This window comes from Coccidioides immitis (genome assembly GCF_000149335.2).
Source record: "Coccidioides immitis RS genomic scaffold supercont3.4, whole genome shotgun sequence".
Taxonomy (NCBI): domain Eukaryota; kingdom Fungi; phylum Ascomycota; class Eurotiomycetes; order Onygenales; family Onygenaceae; genus Coccidioides; species Coccidioides immitis.
Genome location: NW_004504311.1, coordinates 2673613 through 2689401, shown reverse-complemented (window position 1 = coordinate 2689401; position 15789 = coordinate 2673613). Strand labels below are relative to the sequence as shown.

Sequence of the window (15789 nt, the reverse complement as noted above, 5' to 3'; positions counted from 1 at the left end):
TCTGTACTCCGTACGGAGTGCATGGATGAGCTCTTTTAGACATGGCATAAGGAGTACAGCGTGGCATTGACCACTTCCCCGCCATTACGTCTGTTGACCTCGATACTACATGCATTGTGAGCCTTGTTACATACAACATCGATCGATGATCAATATTAGAATTAATTACTCCGTAGATAAAATACAAAAAGAAAAGAAAAAAGAAGCCAAACGAATGAATACTTTGGAGTCTTCCAGATGACCAAAAAGGCCTGAAATGTCCGCGGCGACATACATATACACGTGGTGTGTTTTTGACAGAACACGGTGATCCGGGGGAACATGCATCGAATATAAGAATCGTTAACCACAATGCCCCCAAGTATTTAAGCCTATTCAAGTCATTGGAAAGATGAGATATAAAAAAGAAAATGAATGAAAAATGAAAAAAAAAAAAAAAAAAAAAAAAAAAAAAAAGAAGGGGGCGTTGTTGAGGGCTGAAGAGACAAAACTGCATCGCAGATCAACAGCAAAACGCAGAGAAGCCTTGAAGAAATAAGCTGGTAAAGTAAAACGATTGGAAGGGGGTATCAACTTGTTGACACCGAAAAAGGGAAAAGGGGTATTTAAAGCATATGAGAAACTGAGTTGAAAAAAAAAAAAAAAAAAAAACTCCCACATCGCCAAATGAATGCTGATAGTCGGTCTTTGTCCTTTATTTCCCGAGTCTTCATGCTTCTATGATTTATCGATCGTTCTGTCTCTCTGGATTGTGTTTGTTCAGGCCGACGTTTCGAATTGTCCGACCGTCGTCGTTAGGGTGATCTTCGTTATATGTCGTTGAAGGGGCGGTCGACGCGTCCGTGAAACCTCCCTCCGAGCGGCAACTTTGTGAAATCGGTGACGAGGCTGACTCGTCTTGTTCGAATGTAGATCTCTCGGCATAGGGGTTATCTTTGTTATCCTGGGCGTCTGAGCTAGATGCTTTGGCCATGGTTTCCTGCTTCTTTAGTCGCTCTTCCGCTTCGCGAATTCTGGCGTGAAGAGCCTCCAGCTCCCAGTTTTGGATGGTGATGGTTTGTTTCCTGGAGCGGGAGGGCCACCGGTTAGTATGTTGTTTTGGGAAGTTCATACCCGTCAAGGATGTCGAAGGCATGTTTTTGACGGAGATGAGAAGAAGCGGGGGGCACAAAGGTCGTACTTCTGGTGGATTTTATGTGAGAGGGTGTCGACATCCGAGTTCAACATGAAGACACTGTCGAGAGTGTCTGCGAGGGCTTGCGCCATGGTGCTGTAAACAGTTAACGACGACATCGTGTCGGGGAGTTTGGCAGAAAATCAATATGGGACACGAACGATTGAGGGCGCCCTTTGGGCTTCCATTCCTCCTCTATATCAGACATCTTGGGAAATTTGTTCGACGCGGTGTGTTTCGAAATTTCGGCAGGAAGGGCGGGCGTGAGATACCGGTCTATCAAAGCAGATGATACTGTACAGAGTGGGATGGCAGGGGAGATTACGGCGACAAAGGGAGTGCAGGGACCAGAGCCAGCTGGAGATATGGAGAGATTTTATTAACAAAGCAATATGGTATTGCGACGGAGTGATCTGGGAGAGGGGAAGAGAGGCGAGGAAGGCTGGTCACGGAAGTATATTAAAGGGGACGAGATGAAGCCTGGTTGGTTGGCGGGTGGACGGGCTAAGCAACAGGCCCCTACTCGGCCGGTGCTTCTCTCGCACTGGCTCTTTTGTTTTTATTTTATTTTTATTTTATTCGGCGCCAAAGGTGAGATTATTGGAAATTTTGGGTTTTAGCAGGCTGGGTGGAGGCCCGCTGGTGATTCGCTGATCTGCTCCTCCGTTCAGTCGTCCGAAGCCCCTGAACGCGCCCTCGACACACACACACTCGTTACAGTATCTCTCTTTTGTCGCTCTCTCTCTCTTTTTTTCCCCCCTTCGCTCTTCTCTCTGCGCGTCTCCTTTTGGGCGGGACGATCTTCGGTTCAGCTGTCCGGTCACGTGGTTGGTCTTGGCATCCCCGTGTTTCTTTTTTTTTCCTGCTTCCAATTCTGCGGGCGGTTTTGCTGGGATCAGCCCTTGACGAGCCAGCAGCATCTGTTTCATCGAAGGGAATCGTCGCCCTCTGCCGATCAGCCCGGTGCGAGTCATATAATTGCCAGTTTCATCTCCCACACAAGGCCGTTCAGGCGTAAAGAGGCCTCCCGAAACGCAACCGTCACCAGCCGGCATCAATTTCCCGCCGACCCACCCTCATCAATCTCCAAAAAGCATCAAGCACGAAGACACGCCCCTCTTCAGCAGCCCCCCCCCCCCCCCCCCCCGGGCCAGTTACTGCGCCAGGCAATGGGGAATGCCTTCCTTGTCGTCTTACACCCCGTTCGAGTCCCTTTTGTTCTTCCAGTCCCTCGCTGGACTCGATAAGCGACCGGAGAACTTCTCGTCGATCTCGGATCTCCTCAGGACCAACCCGTTTATCCAGCAACATGCGGCCTTCGACATCAACCGGCTGACGCCCCAGGCCCTCGAGGAGCTGTATGCCGATCTGGTAAAGGGAGCTGGTGGAGGAGAAATATCGGCCAGGAAGAGTCCGGAACAGCAGTTGCTGCTTGCAAACGGCCAACAAGATGGGCTGGGTTCCCCGCCCAGCCCCAAGAAACGCAGGCTTACTCCGCCCGGAGGAGATGGAGAGTCGCATTCTACAGTGATATCTGGTTTGGTTTCTCGTTTGTATGCGCGATACAAGGAATTGGTCACAAAGGAGATTCAGGAGGAAGAACGCAGGTACAGAGACCTGAACAGTGAGCTGAGCAAGATACAGCATGAGAAAGAGACCGAATCAGCAGCTTTACCCGCTGGTGCGCCCCAGGTCGAGCCGCAGCCAAAGCCCGCGCATCTGCCAGGTGACGTCCTGCAGCATCATGTTAAGCCGCCTGAAGCCCGTGTTGACTCTCAGACTTCCCGTGAATCTGGAAATGGACTGGGTATAGTACGTGACCTTCCCCAGGCTATACCGCCTAGACCTGAGACAAACCCTCCGATTCATCCCACACCGGATTCGAACCGCCAGCCTGTACAGCAAGCTGTTCCCAGAGTTGTCACCCAGTATCGCTTCGAGAACAAAACTCCACAATCCATGCAGGCCCAGCATCAAGGCCCGCCGTGGGTAAACACAAGTCAACAACCTGCTGTGGGCATTCCGGCTACCGCGACAAACCAAGCCAAAAAAGGGCGCACTCCCATTCAACCCAATTCACAGGCTCCGGCCTTCTCTGGTTCACCGTCCAGTCCCCACATTGCTCCAACCCCGGCCGCCGTCATAACTCCTCGAGAACAAGCACGACAGCCCCAGATCATCTCTTCTTCACGGTCCTCCCCACCGAAACCTGTGATGCAAGGGAGGATCATACAGCCATGGTCCATTCACGCCCTTCCACAGCCACAGCAGGTCTCTTTGTATGCGAACGCGCCGCAACCAACTACCCAGGCTCCATCTACGCCAGTTCAGGGCCCACAGGGTTTAAACAATAACAATAAAAGCTTAAACAAAACACCCCAGAATTCGTTCAACGTACCCTCTAAGCATTTACCCAGCCAGGCTAGCATTGGCCCAAAACTCGCGGCCGAAGCAAGCAACTTACCACAGAGCATCGCTACGCCAAGTCCTGGGATTTCAAGAGCGAATTCTCCGGCTTTCCCCTTTGGTCGACCATCCCTTACCTCGTTGCTCCAGACTTCAAGTGCCCGCACACCGTGGAAGAAGTTGGGTTCGCTTGAGATTCCTCGACGCCCTGGATCTCCTATGCGACCACGACCCGAGGATATAAGCCCAATTAGTGAACCGGAACTATCTCCCATGGATAAAATAGGGTTGCCTGCTGAGACTCCTCGAGGGTTGGAAAAGGCGAAAACGGACTTGGAATCACCTGCGACAGGCACTCGAAGCAGGAAAACGACCCCAGCTCGTCGGAAAGGCCGGAGTAATAGCCCTCTATCGCCCTCGACCATACAAACTCGACGCCGCGCGCGCTCGAATACTGGCCGTGACGATGAAACTGAAAGCAGCAAGATCAAAAATGAATTACCTAGCACTCCTATCAATGATGATATGGACATAGATAGACGGACTTCGGAAAGACTGACACGTTCGTCTCTGAGTGTCTCAGATGACAGGACTAGGTCAAAACGAAAACGTGCACCAACTGACACTGTCAGTGCGGAGGACGGTCAAACATCTCCGCAGCATGTTCTTTGCACCCGGAATTTCCCACGAACATGTGGGCCCGTCATGAACGATATTGCTGCCCATAAGCACGCCTCCATTTTTGCAAAGCCGTTGACCGAACGGGATGCTCCAGGATACAAGGACCTCATTTACCGCCCGCAGGATATCAAATCGATCAAGTCAGCCATCCATCAGGGAAGCAAAGCGGTCGCTGCGGCTTCAGAAGCACTCAGCGCATCCGGCGCGGAAGACGAATTGTCCGGGACTTCGAAGGGAAATGGGTTGATTCTGAAAAGGACCGCTGAACTAATGCCGCCCAGAGGAATAGTCAACTCGTCTCAGTTGGAAAAGGAATTGATTCGGATGTTCGCAAATGCTGTGATGTTTAATCCAACACCAGAAAGTACATTCGGACCCGCATTTTCCATGCGGAGCGAGTTTGCGTCTCGGGAGCAAACGCAGGCCTTGGAACCGGAGGAAGGCGGTATTCTTCACGATACATTGGAAATATATGAAGATGTTGAGAGAGCTGTGTCGACATGGCGTGCGGCGGAGAGGGCTGTTGATGATTTGGGAGGTAAAGGCAGCACTTCTACCCTGAGGGGAAGCACCGGCGACGGCAACGTAGAGGGTGCCGAGGATGTGAAATAGTCACTGTTTGAATGTTTGATTTATGTACCATGAGCCTTGCCAGTTGGAGTGTATTTATCCTTTGAACGTTGATTTGTCACATTCAAAATCTATCGCTATGTCATTCTCACGCAGTAGACGGAATCGAAGTCTCTGGCTTTGTCCTTCCCAAACCATTTTTAGCATAAAAATCCATTGGATAGATGCCATTATTAGCTGTCTCCCAACCTTCGCGGATCCCCAGAGCGACAAGGGCCTCATAGGGTGTAAGTAAAGGCCGAGGAAACGCATAGCCCCAATCAATACTTAATCTTGGGCAGGCGATCTGAACCCAGCATTCGACATCGGACATCGTGGCAAGCTTTCCAGGGAATATCTCGCTCAGTAAAATGTTGACAAAGGGGATCCTCTGCTCGTTCAGATGTTTCTCGATCAGGGCCATCGTGTTAGGGTTGCCTTGCCGGCCAAGGGAGCCCAGGATAATTCCCCATTTCTTTGCCGATCGAGCCGACCGTATCGCGTCTTTGCGGATAGTTTGCATCTCCTCGTGGTCGTATCTCTCGCGACTTAACGTTCTCGAATACGGGTCGTAACGGTACGCGGGGATGGAAGGATTATGTATCATCGCGGATTCGAGATGGAATCGGCCATCCCCAAGATATAGAAGGATATCAACCTCGTCCTTTGGAAGTTGTGGGGAGGTACACCCCAGGATCTCACCTTTGCTCAGGGGCATGATCTGTGGAACCAGGATGCGGAATCCGGCCTTCTCCATGACCGCTTTGAGACCGTGGAGGGTAGCGTTGAACTGGATGGTCCCCACCACCGCGATGGTCTTACCAGCGGGGAAGTTTCGTTCCAGTGTGGCTATCAAGTGCTCCGTGTCGATGCTGATGTCGACGAAGATATATAGCGTCTTGATGGTCGTCACATCGACCGGAATTAAACAGCTATGGGCATAATGGACCAATAAATCGCAACCTAGCGCTCTCGCAGTATAGTCGTCAATACAGCATGCGCCATATGTAACATCTCCCATAATCAGGGTTTCGATTCCGGGGCAGAATTGTGTTAGGATATCTGAGATGGTGGTTGCGAAAAGGAGCAGCCCCTCCGGGAACTGTAGCGCGACACGCTTTGCGCCGGAGGTTCTAATGCGGTGGATAGACTTGGGAATCTCGAAGGAGTAATTTCGGGGAAGGAGAGCAATGGCGGCTTTGATATCTTCGTTATCTAAGATCTCGGCTGGAATCTGGTTCACCGCGCGGGGTCCGCGGCGGGGTTGAGCTAGCCAGGCGAAGTAAGCGGTGTTAACGACGAAATGCACAAGAGTTGGCGATAGTATCGTACCTGATTGAATAGCATTTGTATGCGGGTCTGCATTATTATTCCCATCTCTTTGCGCTTGAGATTCTGCCGTCCTTCTGCCCACGAATCTCTTCCTGGGGGCGCGTGGACGGCCGTCGCCGTTTGCGACGGGATGCTCTGGGTCTCGTAGGCTCTCCGGCATGCTCACCTGGGGAAATTGGGAAGACAGAACAAAATTATTCTAGGCGCTAGACTGGCAAAGGCTGAAAAGGAGACCACAATCTCATAGGGTCAATGGCGACTGGGTTCTTTGATTGTCTGGCGGGAAAAAATATTTTTAGTTTCTCCGCTGAACCTGATGATGTGAAGTCCCTGGCTTGGGGCGGCAAGTTACTCGCCGCCAACCAACCTCTCTTTACATCAGTCTGACTAGACTATGCACTTCTTGTCTATAGCCTTTTTTATTTTACACAAAAGGGAAAATCATTGATATGGTATCCTAGAAGAATGATCCTATTTGAATGGTGTTGTTGACGAGGCTTGACATCCTCGAACCCGAGATTAAGCTCTTTCATCGCTCTTCAGAGCTGCTACAAGCACCAGTTGTCAACGAGGGCGGCGGTGCAGACCCGAACTGGCACCGCTCACACAGTTCGATTCAAACTAGGTTCCCGCCGTGATTTTTCTTCGAGCCTTTTCCACAACCGCAGCAAAGAAGGGAAAGATGTCCATCCTACCCAAACCAGAATGGTTGCTGGAATGGTCACTGCCCAGTAAATCCACATGCTGTTTGATATTTTCCAACCCTTCTCATCAAATTCAAAGAATGTCGTGCTGAAAACTGCCTGTTGCTCTATTAGAGTTGCTACACAACCCGCAAGACACATGCTCTGGATGTGCCTACGTTAAGGAAGGGGAATAGGTACCGCAACGAATGTAGCAGGCAAAAACAACATGGTCAAGAATGCGATGGACTTCATTGCTGAGCTGTCCTGCATGACAATCATATTGTATGCCTGGAACCAGTGAGCTTCTATAACTGACAGTCTCGTGCAAGTCTGAAAAGGACAAGCTTACCGCTGAAATCTCACTTTTCAGTCTTTCATGATTCGACTTCGAGCGCCGAAGAAGATTATTAATTATTTGCAGCTGGAACTTTACATACTCCCGTGTCTGTGCTTTATATGTCTTGTCCAATACAAAGGGAAGAGCTTCATAGACAGGCGGCTGCTGCTCTTGAATGCTTCCCAATGTTTGTATCGTTACCTCAAGGACCTCGGCAATATGACTCGAGTGCCTGGACATGTCATTCATTCCCTCAAAGTCTGGTCCGGCGATATGCCTATTCTACTCGAAAATGCATTAGCTTCCCTTCGCCAGATCCGGGAAGTGGTGGACTTACTTTCTCAATACGACGAATGCTATCACGCAGTCGCCACACGGATCTATCATATAGCTTTACGACCTGATCAAATATGGCGATGTGCATAGAGAACGGGTCTCTCGGCTCAAAAGACGAGCCCGCAAGAATTGCCTGAAGATCATAGAGGAACCTATCCGGCATGTCGATGCATAAAACTCTGCAGTGGCCCCGGATATCCCATTGTGTAAAAAAGGTCATCTCGTACCATCTATAGTCGGCAGCATTATCGACGTCTTTGATCAAGCATCGGAACCAAGTGCCTAACGGGCGATATGTCAATGGCGGTCAAGGGCCCGACATTAGACGAGCTGCTTACTATAGCTAGTCAATCCTTTCTCGTCGTAACTACCCCGACTCCCGAAATAGCCATTCAACGCGGCGGAGGTATCGTTGGTCAAGAAAGACGGCACATTAAAGTGCCGCAGTACCTGTGCACGTCCGGTCTCCGACTTCGGGTAGGAGTCCCTTTCCAGGATTCTGGGAGCGGAAGCTTAACCTCCTTGTCTCGGAACCTTTTCCAGGGGGGCATTCAGGATCCTTACATGCAGCAATTGTCAGGCAGTTCTGAAGTCTATAGCACTGTTAGCAGGCGACCCCAAATCGCTGGCGGGATGAATCCACTTTTGAGAGGTCAAGAGTATCCAACCCCCATTTTCCTAAATCTGTTTTCGACTTTAGATCAGCAACCTCCAAGGGACAAATACCAACGCTTACAGAATGTCAAGGCATTCGGGATAGGTTTGTTTCTAGCCATAGCATATACCCTCTGTCATCGCAGAATCGGTGGACTTTACGAAGAATCTAGAGTCCAAACAAAAATGAATCTCACGCGCTGGCGACGTATTTGAAGTGGTGGTTGGGAGCCCTGCAGCCATCAGGCTGAGGTTTGAGGTTAAGCCACACAACCTCCATGGAGATCGGATCGCCTGTCAGGCTGTGAGTGTCAGGGTAGTGATGAAATCCGGGGTAACCCGCAGTGACTCCATAGCTCGAGTTAATTTAACCCGGAAGATTTACGGAACACAGAGTGTGCCGACCATATGTATCATGTATCTCCTATGGATGTGATCCGAGCTGCTGGTACGGAGCACAGGTCGCTGTTCATTGCAAGAGACGGTTCGGTCTGCCGATGGTCAAAACGAGTTCCAAACCAGCGGCTGCCACGTCATCGCGGAATTATTCATAAATATTCCCACGGGTTGACGAGGTGATAATTCATACAATTATTCAGCCCAGAACTCTGTCGAGCTAACCAAGAACGGTCGCAAGGGGTATCTTGGTATCACCGGTGGCGGTTCTCCAAGCACAAGTCTAATTCACAATCAAAATTTGCGCCTTGTCCATTCAACAGGAAAGCTTGATGCATCACATCTGAGCTGGCAGTCGGAAATTGATAACTGATGGGCTCTCATTGACTGGGGTATGCGAGTCGTTTGCTTGGGAAGAAGCCTGGACGACTGTCATGTAACCCCCGACGATTTGCTAACAAGCGAAGTTGCTGAGAATGGGTTACCCCAACGGGCGACAAGGTTAAGATGTTGGCTCAGAAGCTGCTGAATCATGGCTTTTGGTCAGTGTGCTACGGAATTCTCGAGGCCCTGGTTCGCAATGGCCTTGTGTGGAGAAGGCTCTGTTTGATTTTCGTGAGAAATTTTGTGGATTCAACGTTACTGCAACTTCAGGTCACTCGCACGGTCATATTTGACCAGCATGCTCCCATATAAAAAGTCACCGCAAAGGTTGGCAGGAAGTGCCAAGTTCCAGGCTCGGATACTCCGTACTGCATCATAGAAATGCAGCTACAACTGGTGGGAAGATAGTAACAGCCCTGGGAATATATCTCTCATGAGGCAATTCTGGTCGCAACCTGAGGATATCAGTGCGACAGTAGATTTCAATCTTGCAACCTGCAAGCATTGAAGCGTACGAGACTCTTATCAGGAATAACTAATAATTGAAGCTCGCCGGGGGTTTAAGTTGCTAAGCTGCTCTATGATTCTTGATTTGGGTAACAATGTATCCACAGGTGATGTTTCGCGACAGGCCCTTTCACAATCACAGCATGATTTCTGTGATTATTTCATTCTAAACCACACTTGTACCCAACAAGCGCAGGTCCAGTCCTGTGATCTGTCAATAACCAGGAAACATTGCTTCCCGAATTCTATAAGAAAAGCAGGGAGGGGAAATGTATATAAGGGCGTGATCAGTCCCCCCGCCCCTTTTTGTTTTCCCCCCTTTTACCTGACCGACAAGAACCCAGTGTTAGGTTTCTAGAGCCTCTCAGTCCAGAGCTAAATCGAAGTTGTCCACTATACTCCCGTAGTCCCATCACAAAGATGAAGACCACTCAGTTTTTGACACTTCTTTTCTTCATGATCGGCATCAGCTTGGCTATGCCTGCGCCCCAATCTGAATCCGAACCGGCAGATCCTGAACAGACCTTCCGTGCAGAAGTATGCCGCTGGTGTCCATGTAACCCGCCGGACGCGTGCTGCAAAACATGTCGGCCAACTGGGATTGGGTCATGTGTAAGGATGTGCTTAGAAGATCCAACAGCAGAACAGACCTGTTAACATTGGAATTAATTTCTAGGCGATCTGTGAGAAATAAACACAGCACTCCGTATACCAGAAACCCCTATGTTTTGTGCGGCGGTGTCGAAGGACTCTCCTCGGATCCTTCGTTCGCAGGAATTGGGGTATATCACTAGTGAGGCTGGCCTTTGGGGGGTCCTGCTCGAGCAGCGAATACATAGGTAGCGGCCATTTTATCTGCTATTTGAAACAATGTTTGTTGTCGCTGCTGGACAACCAGAAGGGGGAGGTTCATTCAGAGGCATTGGTAGCTGGATCATTCAGAATAGATAATTAAGCAAATGCATTCGATCATCATTTGGAAATAAGTGATGCTCTTGGAGAAGTGCAAAAGATGCGAGTTCAAAAGTGATCAGCCCTGGATTAACTTAATCAGCCCGGCCCGCCTCGCTGGTGGAGTTTTTGAAAGCTGGTTACTCCGCGGTTACGATCGGGCAACGGCGGCGAGCCCCCGACCGTCGCGACGGCGCTGGGGCGGCGGCACAGGCGAAAGGAGTACAGCCGACAGCGCAGAAGAGACATTTCCCGAGAAGAAGCCGGCGGGCGAGGAATTTGACAGCTGAGAGAGTCCGATTCACTGTAAAATATCCTCTCGCCCCGTGTGATGAGTTGGGGCTGTTCCGTCCGGCACAGTGCATAGCTATCAGTAACTATAGACTTCAACCGGAATGTTCATCTTGATGATGTAACGTGTTGCGCCGTCGAACCTGGCTCCCGTCGGCCCATCACTCCTAGAGTCCATGTAAATTTTTTTTTTTGCCAATTCTCCGAGACCTGCTGGAACATAGCTGCTGATTGGCAAATTCCCGCGGGCTTGTTTTTCGCCTGAAGGACCATGGCTTTCAATTCCCGTGCAACACACTGTGTTCACCATTGAAACTAAATATAACTCACTCCTATATTGTGCCCGTCCTTGATTTCGGTTAACGCCCCCTCCCCTCTTCTCCTCCGCCCTCTCTCTCCCCCCTTGGGATCACTTTGCCCTGCCCACATCCTCAATGTTGTCCTCTAGAGTCACATTTCGCCTCCCTCGGCGAGGCTTGCGCACAAAGCAGGCTGTGCGCTGTCTGGCCACCGAGAGTAGATTATCGCCGGACTTTGTGCGGATTGTGGAAGTTGGCCCCAGAGATGGACTGCAGAACGAGAAGAAGGCCATCCCGGTAGAGACGAAGATCGAGCTCATCGAGAGACTTGCCAAAACCGGCGTAAAGACCCTCGAAGCTGGTTCGTTCGTGCCCGCGAAATGGGTGCCCCAGGTAAGTCACAAAAGTTGCATTCATTCCTAAACAGTCCACAGAGACAGACAGACAGAGAGAGAGAGAGAGAGAGAGAGAGAGAGTGTGTGTGTGTGTGTGTGTGTGAGAGAGAGAGAGAATAAACCTGGCTAACCCTCCCGCTATCAGATGGCAAGCACATCAGAGATCCTCACACATCTCTTAAAATCACCGCCCAAATCCCCCCATCCCATCGCCTTCAACTACCTCGTCCCGAACATCAAAGGTCTCGAGACTCTAGTGTCCACCGCCGAATCCGAAGGCTTCTCATTCTCCCCGGAGTCCGGCTCCCCCACGTCACCATCATCATCATCATCATCATCCTCTTCCTCCGCGCCAAACCACACGACCGAAATCTCCCTCTTCGCAGCCGCCACAGAGGCCTTCTCCAAGGCCAACACAAACTGCACCATCGCCGAGTCCCTCAAACGCATCGAACCGATCGTCGACCTCGCCAAGAAGAAGAACATCCGTGTACGTGGCTACGTCTCCGTCGCCCTCGGCTGTCCGTATGAAGGCCCGGACGTCGACCCGCACAAGGTGGCCGAGATCACCGCCACGCTGCTAGAGATGGGTGCTGACGAGGTGTCCGTCGCGGACACGACCGGGATGGGCACCGCACCCAGAACGCAGCGGCTCCTAAAGGTGCTCACGGCGGCGGGTATCGCGAACACGGATCTTGCCCTGCATTTCCACGATACGTACGGCCAAGCGCTGGTGAACACGATCGTGGGCTTGGAGCACGGGATCCGGGTGTTTGACAGCAGTGTAGGAGGGTTGGGAGGATGTCCGTACTCCAAGGGAGCGACTGGGAATGTCGCGACGGAGGATCTGGTTCATACTCTCCACAGTCTCGGAATGCAGACGGGTATAGACCTGGAGGAGATGTCCAGAATTGGGGACTGGATCAGCAAGGAACTTGGCCGGGCTAACGATAGCAGGGTTGGCAAAGCGACTGTAAACAAGCTTCAAACATAGTTTTTTTTTATTTTATTCCGGTTATCTATGCGCTCACCCCAGGCTTGTCTAGCGGGAGGCAGTTTTTTTTACGGGATGCATTATGTATATAGTTTCTATGGTACAGTACAAAGAAGAGACGAAAATAAGCATAGCCGGTCGTCATATCGTACAAAAAAAGGAGTCCTCGCCACGATTCTTCCACGGGCCAAACGTTCAGCCAAACCACATAGTTAACCTCCAGTCGTTGCACGCTTTCGTTTCCATATATCAGGACGTCGAAGAGGAACGAAGAGGAAAGCCATGAGCATCCGGGCTCTCGTCTAAGCAAAAGCGCCATAAGGCACCATGTAATATCTCTCTGGGCATAGAGCGAAGCTTGAGTTAACTCGGCAGAGATCTTCACGCAATCATCCGGTCTCCCATCTTCGTCGTTTTGCTCGTATAAACACCCCCCCCCCAACACCCCAAACACACCAGCCCTTTTCTCTTCCAGAAGCCCATTCCGCAGAGTTCCGATACTTCTCACACTCACATTCACAACTTCACAACTTGCTCCTCTCAGAAATCTGTAACCCTCCCACCATAGCTCCAATCGCCGCCGGAACCCCACCTCAAGGGCTCATTTTTCGGCCCGCCAACCTCTCCCGTCTTGGGATTCACATCTCCGTCGAACTCGGGCTTCACGCCCAGCCGCACGTCCGGGTGCAGTTCTTCCCCTTCGTCAATCCGGGGCTCGGAGGAGGAAGAAGAAGAAGAAGAAGAGGAGGAGGAGGCGTCAGCATCGCCGGGCTGGTTGACCTTTGGCGGTGAGCGAGGTGTGCTGAACGCCCCTGTGGACTGGCGCTGGAGCCGCTCGAATATCTCCTGCTCCTCCTTGGGCAGGCGCGGCGGGGCGGGCCCGGTCTGGAAGGGGTTGGATTGGGAAAGTGGGCAGTGGGTTAGGGAGAAGGCGCGGAGAGAAACAGGGACGAGGAGGGGAAGGCGCGTGGCGGACAGCGTTCGGGTGGAAAGTGCGATGGTGAATGGACCTGCCATTTTCTTTTTTCCCCCTTTTCTTTTCTTTCTTTTTTTTTTTTTTTTTTTTTTTTTTTTTTGTTTACCCCCCGGAGCTGGGAAGGAGCTGAGTGGACGAGTAAACAAGTAAAAAGTTCCTTCCCGATGTTTTCTTTTCTTCGAGAGACTGCGACTTGGAAAGAGCATCCAACCCACGACGAAATCGGGAAGTCCCAAGTTCTCGGAGCATCGTTGTTCCGGGAGAGGTCGTGATGGAGGACTCGTATGCTTGTCATTCACTAAGCTACCTAAAGGGGAATCTCGGCTAATCTATGTGGGTCACGTGAGCGAGGTGCTCCCTGTGCAACGAGCTCCAGCAGCGAGCGAGAGCCACATAGATTCTCAAATCCGCCATAAAAATTAATTACAGAGTCCAGATTTACTCCTTCTTTAGGCTTAGCTCCGTTTTGCCGCGATACTGTATTTTCGTTGGCTTCACTGATAAACCTCCACATTTTCCTGTATCAACCTGTAACCCCTATCGCGCTTGTGAATTGAGCGTAGGGATCTGTTGCAAGAGCCTTCGTGAGCCCGTCAGCTTTATTCGCATCGGTTCCAACGTGCTCGATTGAGATTTCGTCCTTTTGAACCCAGTCTCTTAGCATATGGTGCTGAATCTCAATATGGCGTGCTCCTTGTGTTATAGCTTCAGCTTTAACTAAGTCAACTGCTCCCTTGTTGTCAACACTTAATTTCGAGCTCCTTAGCTTTGCTGAGCCTTCGCTAATCACCCCGGCGTCTATCAGCAGGTCGTTGATCCAAACTAGTTCACAAGCAGCTTCGCTAGCTGCCAAATACTCCGCTTCGGTCGTAGATTTCGAAACGGACGTCTGGCGCTGTCATCTCCACGAAATTGGTGCTCCGTTCATGGTAATAATGTAGCCGCTGGTGGATTTGTACGCAGGGTCGGCTCCAGCCCAGTCTGAATCCGAGCTGGCCGCCGGTTTCAAGCCTTCAGGATCCACGTTTCTTCTGGTCTTTCTTGGGGATTCGGTGGAGTATATCCTTCAGTAGGCCTTCCAAATCCTTCTCTGGTAGGTTTGCTCCGCTCTGGCACGCCATGTCAAATCGGTTCTGTATGAACTCTCTCCATCGAGGCGTAATGTTCGCCTTCAAAATATCGTGTAGGATGTAGTCATGAATTTTGAACCCTAATCTCTCACATTCCACACGGATTGCTAGGAATCTCATTATATAATTCCTTTCTGAGCCAGCGGACTGTGGTGTCATTCTTATTAACTCCGTAAATAGGCTTTCCCGCTGTATCTCAGGTCTCTCTTGGAAGGCTGTCCTTACAGCTTCCCAGAGTTTGTAAGCACTAAGACTATCCGATTCCTCGAAGTGTTCTCTGGCTTGTGCAGATATCGTACTGTCGATTAGGCCGTGTAGCCATTTATTCTGAACGTTCCAGTATTGTGAAATCTTCGAGTTCTCTGGCCGTGGTGAGGTCTCTTGTCTTTCCAGGATAATCTTCTCAGTATCCACTTGACGAGCTACCTTTAGGATGGCTTTGCTCCATGCTAGGTAGTTGCTGGCCCCAGCCAGGGTCATAGGCTTCTTTACCGTCTTCGTGATCTTCATGAATTGGGTGATCGCTCTGCCGGTTCGCGTATTTGTGTCTATAAGGTTGCCGACAAATTCTTCTAGTTCGTCCTCAGAGTCTATTTCTCGGTCCTCTTCTTCTTGTTGAGCTTCTTGCTCCGGATTCTCCTGCACTGTTGCAGGCGTGTTTGCAGTGCTTGCTTGGCCTGACAAGAGGTTCACTTGCTGTGCCAGCTGTTGTACTGTCTCCTGTTGCCTTTGCATCATCTCCTGTTGATTCAGCATCATTCTGCGCAACATTTGAAGCTCATTCTCCTCCCTAGGCTCCTGCTTGATTGGTGGGTTTCTTCTTAGCCTATCTGACTGTCTAAGCTTGGTTTGGGGTGTAGGGAGGTTTGTTGGAGCCTCCCGGTCAGGAGTTCGGTGCTCTGGTTCGTCTGTGCGGTTCACCATGGCTTTGGTGTTGCCAGGTGCTCGATTTGCTCGCTAGGTGCGTGTAGCAGGCGTTTTGGCTCACTCTCTGGCCGTGTGCCAGAAAGCTACAGGGATTGACTCGCTCTCCAGCTCGGTGCTAGAAAGCTACAGGGGGTGCACGTATAGGAGGCGCCTTTCTCAACATGTACGCTCTCTTTTGTGCTCGAAGGACTCGTTATCCACAAGGATAACCGTTCAGGGTGTTGATTGTAAGCTTAAATAACCAATTGAGCTGTAAAATCAACCTTATACGCTTGCTTCAGCGCAAAGGGCTATAACCTGATGGAGGACTCGTATGCTTGTCAT

General features: G+C 50.6%; 8 protein-coding genes across 8 annotated transcripts; 3 read left to right on the top strand and 5 right to left on the bottom strand.

Moving 5' to 3' along the window:
• Nucleotides 1-724: 724 nt before the first annotated feature.
• CIMG_05215 (uncharacterized protein) lies at nucleotides 725-1266 on the bottom strand (the record flags this gene model as incomplete). The annotated part of the gene is made up of 2 exons (XM_001245773.1): nucleotides 725-1064; nucleotides 1181-1266. The coding sequence occupies 2 exons, from the start codon at nucleotides 1264-1266 to the stop codon at nucleotides 725-727; spliced, it is 426 nt and encodes a 141-aa protein (XP_001245774.1).
• A 300-nt stretch (nucleotides 1267-1566) lies between these two features.
• CIMG_13441 (uncharacterized protein) lies at nucleotides 1567-1862 on the top strand (the record flags this gene model as incomplete). The annotated part of the gene is made up of 2 exons (XM_001245772.1): nucleotides 1567-1765; nucleotides 1846-1862. 2 exons carry the CDS (start codon nucleotides 1567-1569, stop codon nucleotides 1860-1862), a joined length of 216 nt encoding a protein of 71 aa, XP_001245773.1.
• Nucleotides 1863-2350: 488 nt separating this feature from the next.
• Nucleotides 2351-4873, top strand: CIMG_05213 (uncharacterized protein; the record flags this gene model as incomplete). The annotated part of the gene is made up of 1 exon (XM_001245771.1): nucleotides 2351-4873. The coding sequence occupies one exon, from the start codon at nucleotides 2351-2353 to the stop codon at nucleotides 4871-4873; it is 2523 nt and encodes an 840-aa protein (XP_001245772.1).
• Nucleotides 4874-4926: 53 nt separating this feature from the next.
• Nucleotides 4927-6392, bottom strand: CIMG_05212 (diphthamide biosynthesis protein 1). Its single transcript, XM_001245770.2, has 2 exons — nucleotides 6203-6392; nucleotides 4927-6139 (listed from the first exon to the last, which is right to left on the bottom strand). Exons 1-2 carry the CDS (start codon nucleotides 6360-6362, stop codon nucleotides 4980-4982), a joined length of 1320 nt encoding a protein of 439 aa, XP_001245771.1. The 5' UTR covers nucleotides 6363-6392; the 3' UTR covers nucleotides 4927-4979.
• A 673-nt stretch (nucleotides 6393-7065) lies between these two features.
• CIMG_05211 (uncharacterized protein) lies at nucleotides 7066-7724 on the bottom strand (the record flags this gene model as incomplete). The annotated part of the gene is made up of 3 exons (XM_001245769.2): nucleotides 7066-7176; nucleotides 7238-7507; nucleotides 7563-7724. 3 exons carry the CDS (start codon nucleotides 7722-7724, stop codon nucleotides 7066-7068), a joined length of 543 nt encoding a protein of 180 aa, XP_001245770.2.
• A 3192-nt stretch (nucleotides 7725-10916) lies between these two features.
• CIMG_05209 (hydroxymethylglutaryl-CoA lyase) lies at nucleotides 10917-12600 on the top strand. Its single transcript, XM_001245767.2, has 2 exons — nucleotides 10917-11436; nucleotides 11584-12600. Exons 1-2 carry the CDS (start codon nucleotides 11179-11181, stop codon nucleotides 12430-12432), a joined length of 1107 nt encoding a protein of 368 aa, XP_001245768.1. The 5' UTR covers nucleotides 10917-11178; the 3' UTR covers nucleotides 12433-12600.
• CIMG_05208 (uncharacterized protein) lies at nucleotides 12495-13461 on the bottom strand. Its single transcript, XM_001245766.2, has one exon. It carries the CDS (start codon nucleotides 13447-13449, stop codon nucleotides 12973-12975), a length of 477 nt encoding a protein of 158 aa, XP_001245767.1. The 5' UTR covers nucleotides 13450-13461; the 3' UTR covers nucleotides 12495-12972.
• Nucleotides 13462-13680: 219 nt separating this feature from the next.
• Nucleotides 13681-15726, bottom strand: CIMG_13440 (uncharacterized protein). The gene has a single exon (XM_001245765.2). It carries the CDS (start codon nucleotides 15460-15462, stop codon nucleotides 14422-14424), a length of 1041 nt encoding a protein of 346 aa, XP_001245766.1. The 5' UTR covers nucleotides 15463-15726; the 3' UTR covers nucleotides 13681-14421.
• Between the last annotated feature and the right edge of the window lie 63 nt (nucleotides 15727-15789).